The following is a 6,980-nucleotide window of genomic DNA, read 5'->3' on the forward strand; positions in this document are numbered from 1 at the left end:
TGAAACTTATTTTAAATGTCATCCTTATTTCCCTGCTGATTTTTCCATATCCAGAAGGGCAGAAAGTTGTTCCCTCCTTGGTCTCTCATAGCCCCCCTCCTCTCACATCCATGTTCCACAAGCACAGAAATGACTCCAGGCCATGATGAGCTTCCTCCCAGTTGAATGTCTCTCCTCGTTTTCCCTCCAGGTGAGCAAGAGCTCTTCACTTGAAATCCTCCCCGCGATGCTGCTGCTGCTGCTGCTGCAGCTCTCAGCGAGCTGCTTCTGGCTGGGACGCAGCGAGGTGGTGACATCCTTTGAACGCTCATGCCGTCAGTTTTTCTTCCGGGGAACCCCCCCAAATGAAGCCCTGGAGCCAGAGAACCCAGCCTGGATCTGCCAGCGCTACCAGAACCGCTATCACTTTGCCACCCTGTACGACAGGAACAAGCGGATCCCGGTGTATTCTGCTTACCTCTACCAGCCTGCATCTTGCATAAGACCCAAAACGTGGCTGGTTGAGCCCCAGGTAAGTGTTTTCTCTCATTGCATATCACCCTCCAGTCATTAAAACATTAACTGCAGCATTTAACCACAAGCTTCTTTTTCCTCCCACCCCCATGCACATGCAAATGGACTCGCTGGATGGGATTCATCTCATCTAACTTCAAACACCTTAACCACACGGGGCCTCCAATGCATCTGAGGCATCAGCAGGAGGATGAGTCATATCCTAAAAGTGCCCACTTTTCTGCATTGATCTCACAGGAGTATTAAGTCAAATTGCATTACATTTTGTTACTTTAATTTACATTACGTTAAGTGTCGAGGGTTAAGATTGCGGGGTGACAATAAAACCCTGTCAGATGTATTGTTAACCCCCTCTTCCCCCCCACTTCCTCCTTTTGCCCCTCCCTCTCCCCCCTTCCACTCAGGAGAGGCGATCGGGAGAGAAAAAGAAGGACAGAGAGAAGAGAGTTGAAAAAATTAAAGATGTTTTACTAATGCTACTAATAAGAATAGAGAAAATAATACAAAATATACAAAACCAATCTTTAAAGTCTCAGCAACTGCAGAGCCGGCACCCAAAGTCCTGGATTAGACTCCACAGCCAACCAGAGCTGGATTCAGTCTCTCACTAGGCCTCAGTTCGCAGGGACGACTAGCAAGGTCCTTTCCTAATGTCGGCCATAGGGAAAAAAAGGGAAAAAAGGGATGAGATCCTCGTGATCTCCCATTTTATATGAAGTATTCACGTGAATGGAATGTTATACACAGTTGGTCAGTTGTTTCTCGTCGCCCCTCTCGCGAGATGTCCATCCATGCTTATCAATAAGTTTGCATTCCATTGCTAGGTTTTACCAAAACATGTGTCTGGTTCTCCAGGAAAATGCAGTTAATACGAAGGCTGTAGCTACACAGGCAAAATTCACTGAAAGAGAAACTTGTTTTTAACAAAACCAGGACATTAAGTCAGACGACCCCCCCTTCTCTGTCCCATGCTGTGGTGGGGGACCAAACGATGGGGAAAAGACATCCAATGGCAGTCAAATTTGAGGGACCAACTGTGCTGGGCTCTCATCTCCACCCTCAGCTGTTTTACATTCCTGACAACTTATTTGCTCCCAGTTGAGGAGTGAATTTGGCTTTTTAAATGGCATGAAAGAAACTCAGAATTGAGTGAGACGACCCAGTGAAAAAGTCTAGGCAGACGCACCCAGCAATGAGAGCATTAGGTTAACACTGGGTGAGTTTATTGAGTGACATTTCAGGCAGTGGAAAGTGAGTAGGACCAGTATCAGCCAAGCCAGAAGTGCATGTTCTCCATCCACCTGCACTTGCCCCATCCTGCCATTGCCTCAGGCTTGGGTCAGAAGGGTCCACCAGACACACGGATCTCTGCAGACTATAGAGTCCTCCCAAACATCCTTCTGACAAACCTCAGACCTTCAGTAGAAAAGACCATGCAAATTATGGAACAGAAGAAGAGGAAATTCAAGTGATTGCTAGGGATACATTAGCAGTAGGGAATTTAGGTGAAAATGAGCCATAGAAGGCAGCCATATGCCCTGTTCCAGAGGAAAGCTAAATATGTTTCCTTAAATAAGAAAAGAAAAATGTTATAGTTATGAAAAAAATGCACGTTTACTCACATGGACTCAAGCAACTAATTCGGTGTTGCACCTGCAGCCTCCAGATTTAGAGGGGACAAAAACGTCTGCCTCTTCTTCCCTGGACCATGTACCCAAGCCAGCTGCAAAATCTATGGTTTTTTTAATTGTCTTCAGAGGTCTTTTCACAGTATTTTGGTTCTCTAAGTCTCTTGGGGGATTTTGAGCTCCCTCAAGAGGCTGATCATTTCTAACTTATTTTCAGTGATGCTGCAGAAGGAACATATCTGTGCTCCCTTGCACAGATCAGCTCTGAGACACATTGGCACTGCACTAGCAGATCCCACTTCCATTGAGGTCTTTTTGCTTACTGAGCAAAAAAGTTTCATCCTCACAATGAGCTATAGCCCAACACATTTCCCTGTGGGCTCCACAGCTCTTCTCCTCATCCTCTTCCCATCCTGTCCACCTTCAAGGACTCCCTAAAACACCCATCCTTCAAAGAGAGTGTTTTCCCTCTTTGGGAAAACATCCTTTTCTCTAAGCTTATAAAACTCTACGGTGCTGAGAGATTGCATTAAAAATAGGCAGGAAAACCTTTCATAAAGACTGTGGAAATGGGGCTGAACGGAGCAAAGACCAGGGCTGATGACAATGTGATTAGATGCAGGTGATGAAGGTTGGATGTGATTAATTAGAGTGGGAGGAACACGGGAGAGCTCTGGGTAGATGTAAGATGTGAAGAAGGGAGGAACGAGAACCAGATGTGACAGGGGAGATGTCTCGCCAAAGTCACCTTTCAAACCTGAGAGTGGAAAATGCTCATTGTCTCGTGTGTCCACTCACACTCCCAGCTCAGGCTGGATTTTAAAGGTCACAAGTCAAATCGAGAGCAGTCAAATTCTGAGCTTTATATATTTTTCTTTTCTCTCTTTTGTTTGTCAAGGAGGGGCAGCTTTATGATTTCTGTCTGATTCATGCCTTTTCATACACTGAGATGACAAAAAACGGGTGCTCAGCACCCAGGGACTTCTGCTCCAGGGAAACCTGCTACATTGCCCCATCCCTGGAGACATCCCAAGCCAGGCTGGATGGGGCTCTGAGCAACCTGAGCTGCTGAAGATGTCCCTGCTTATGGCCGGGTTTGGACTAAATGACTTATGAAGTTCCCTTCCCACTCAAACTATTCTATTATTCTATGATTTTTATGATTGCTTGCATCCTCAATACTAACAGTTTTTTCTTGTCTTTACCTATCAAGCTGGTGGGTCCAAATTATTCCAAAACTATGGAAACAGAGGAGACCCTCTTAAAGAAATTCGGCATCACCTTAGATCAGCTCATGACAAGCCAGGCTGTCCTCCAAGACTACAAGAACCTGACGGGTTTGAACCGTGGCCATTTGAACCCCTGCGGCCAGCACTCCGACTCCAGCAGCAGGACGGCCACCTTCACCCTCACCAACATAGTTCCCCAGAATGAGAAACTGAACAGTGGTGCCTGGAAGAACTACGAGGAGCAAACAATGAAGAAGAAGAGCCAGGGATGCAACACCACCTATGTCGTCGTGGGTGCCGTGCCTGGGAACAAATATATCGCCAATGGGAGGGTTAATATACCCAGCTACCTCTGGTCAAGTGCCTGCTGCCAGGTGGACACCCACCAGATGAAATCTTGGGCAGTCATTGCTGAGAATGACCAGAATCAGGTCCGGCTCCTCACGCTGGGGGAGCTGGAGGATGAGTTGACCCGGCTCTATGGGAGGAAGCAGGTTTCTCTGTTTAACAACAACTGTCCCCGCAATGAGCCCCGCATCACTTCCAGTTGTAAAAGGCTCAGGAGCTTTCACCACATGCCCTACACAGTGTCTGTCCTCCTGCCTTGTCTAGCGGTTTTCCAGCTCCGTCTCTCAGAGCACCTTCTCTAATCAAAGGGAGAAAGAGCTCAGCAGAACCTCCAGCTGGTTTGCTTTTCTGCCCACCCTTGGAGGGACCTCTGAGGAAGGAGTCTTTGCTCTGGCTGCTCTGGAGGGCCCGTTGAACAGCAGTCCGTGGGCAGGGAAATCAGAGCTTGGGGAGAATTAATTGTTAACCCGCACATACCTTCTGAGCTATTCCATCCTGTGCGCTGGAGGAAAGCTTTCTCCCCATTGCCTGGGTCTTTGGGACTCTCCTTTTGTTCCTGGCATCAACTCTTCTCTTCTCCTCCTCCAAAATCTGCTTCCTGAAGGTCCTCACTGTGGTTTTTGCACCACCCGTGTTGCTGCTTTGTTTCCTCAAACCAACGACAAAATGCAACCACTTCCTGATCTTCTTGCTCAATAGTTGTCCCCTAAACACAGCTGTCCTTCTTCCACATTCATGCCTTCCCTGAACTTTTGTCCTTCACCATTTTCATTGTTCCCTTTCTTTTAAATGAAATAAAATTGAAACAAGCATCCAGGAAGGGGTTAGAAATTAATCTCGTGCAGTTAACCGAAGATGAGGATGGAGTCCTGTGCTTCTCTCCAGTGCTGCTCCGGGCACATCACTGGGGGATGCTGAGCTGGGCTCAGGTGTGGATGACACAGGTGTTCAGATTCCCACATCCTAAGGCTTCAATTCCCCCAGGTCCCTCCTGCCATTTGATGATCAAGAAACTGCCGTGAGTATATGAATTGGCTCTTGGATTGTGACTTCTCTTTCAGGGTGTATTTTGACTGTATGTGCTGCCACTTCCACCCAGAGCTACTGAATTAAATGGGTTTGCACTGCTGACAGCTGCCTAAAAATGTCCAGCCTTCTTCTGTTGGATCATGTTTATTGTCCTCTCAACGTCTGCTACAAGAGGAACCAACCCACTGGAGTCCTGTGGGATATAAGGATGGCTTTCCCAGCAACTGTCTGCAGCTGAGACCTCCGCTACCTCCAGTTACAGGTGCATGGAGGGTGTTGGTGTCTTCTCAGTATCACAGTATCACAGTATGTTTGGGATTGGAAGGGACCTCAAAAGATTATCTAGTCCAATCCCCCTGCTGGAGCAGGAACGCCTAGGTGAGGTTGCACAGGAACATGTCCACACAGGTCTTGAATGTCTCCAGAGAAGGAGACTCCACAACCTCCCTGGGCAGCCTGGGCCAGTGTCTGTCACCCTTACTGAGAAGAAGTTTTTTCTCAAATTTAAGTGGAACCTCTTGTGTTCCAGCTTGATCCCATTACCCCTTGTCCTATCATTGTTTGCCACCAAGAAGAGCCTGGCTCCATCCTCATGGCACTCACCCTTTATATGTTTATAAATATTAATAAGGTCCCCCCTTAGTCTCCTCTTCTCCAAACTAAAGAGCCCCAGCTCCCTCAGCCTCTCCTCACACGGGAGATGCTCCACTCCCTTAATCATCTTTGTTGCCCTACGCTGGACGCTCTCCAGCAGTTCCCTGTCCTTCTTGAAATGAGGGGACCAGAACTGGACACAATATTCCAGATGGGGTCTCATCAGGGTGGAGTAGAGGGGAAGGAGGACCTCCCTCGATCTACTAACCACCCCCCTTCTAATACACCCCAGGATGCCATTGGCCTTCCTGGCCACAAGGTCCCAGTGCTGGCTCATGGTCATCCTGTTGTCCACCAGGACCCCCAGGTCCCTTTCCCCTACACTGCTCTCTAATATGTAATTTCCCAACCTAGACTGGAACCTGGGGTTGTTCCTGCCCAGATGCAGGACTCTACACTTTCCCTTGTTAAATTTCATTAGGTTATTCCCCGCCCAACTCTCCAGCCTGTCCAGGTCCCGCTGGATGGCAGCACAGCCTTCTGGCGTGTCAGCCACTCCTCCCAGCTTAGTGTCATCAGCAAATTGCTGATAGTGCACTCTATTCCCTCGTCTAAATCGTTAATGAATATATTGAATAATACTGGCCCCAGTACTGACCCCTGAGGCACTCCACTAGATACTGGCCTCCAACTAGACTCCGCACCATTGACTACCACTCTCTGGCTTCTCTCCTTAAGCCAGTTTGCAACCCACCTCAGTACTCTATTGTCTAGACCAGACCTCCTCAACTTAGCTGTGAGGATGCTGTGGGAGACTGTGTCAAAGGCTTTACTGAAGTCAAGGTAGACCACATCCACCGCTCTGCCATCATCCATCCACCTTGTAACATTCTCATAAAAGGCTATGAGGTTGATCAAGCATGACTTACCCTTGGTAAAGCCATGCTGACTGCCCCTAATAACCCTCTTATCCTTGATATGCCTAAAGATGGCACCAAGGATAAGCTGTTCCATTACTTTCCCAGGGACAGAGGTGAGGCTGACCGGTCTATAATTACCAGGGTCCTCCTTCTTGCCCTTTTTGAAGATTGGAGTGACATTTGCTTTCCTCCAATCCTCGGGCACCTCTCCCGTTTCCCAAGACTTGGCAAAGATGATGGAGAGCGGTCCAGCAATGACTTCAGCCAGCTCCCTCAGCACCCGCGGATGCATCCCATCTGGACCCATGGATTTATGAATGTCCAGACTATTTAATTGCTCCCTAACCCAGTCCTCATCGACTAAAGCAAACTCCTCCATTGACCTGGCTTCATCCGGGGTCTCAGGGGTACAGGGCTCCCCAGGACAGCCTTCGGCAGAGTAGACAGAGACAAAGAAGGCATTCAGTAATTCTGCCTTCTCTGTATCTTCTGCCACCAGGGCACCCACCCCATTCCTCAGTGGGCCTACATTGCCTCTGGTATTAGTTTTATCTGCTATGTATTTGAAAAAGTTCTTTTTGCTGTCCTTGACCCCTCTCGCCAGCTGTAATTCTAAGGAGGCCTTGGCTATCCTAGCTGCCTTCCTACATCCTCTAACAGCAGCCTTATATTCTTCCCAAGTGGCCAGCCCCTGCTTCCATGACCTGTAAACTCTCCTC

The 6,980-nt window shown here is 48.2% G+C and overlaps 1 protein-coding gene across 1 annotated transcript; it reads left to right on the forward strand.

Annotated features, from left to right (window-relative positions):
- Positions 1-226: 226 nt before the first annotated feature.
- LOC308050058 (endonuclease domain-containing 1 protein-like) lies at positions 227-4,020 on the forward strand (the record flags this gene model as incomplete). The annotated part of the gene is made up of 2 exons (XM_080359984.1): positions 227-511; positions 3,355-4,020. The coding sequence occupies 2 exons, from the start codon at positions 227-229 to the stop codon at positions 4,018-4,020; spliced, it is 951 nt and encodes a 316-aa protein (XP_080216110.1).
- Positions 4,021-6,980: the final 2,960 nt, after the last annotated feature.

This window comes from Nesoenas mayeri, assembly GCF_963082525.1.
Source record: "Nesoenas mayeri genome assembly, chromosome: 1".
Classification (NCBI taxonomy): domain Eukaryota; kingdom Metazoa; phylum Chordata; class Aves; order Columbiformes; family Columbidae; genus Nesoenas; species Nesoenas mayeri.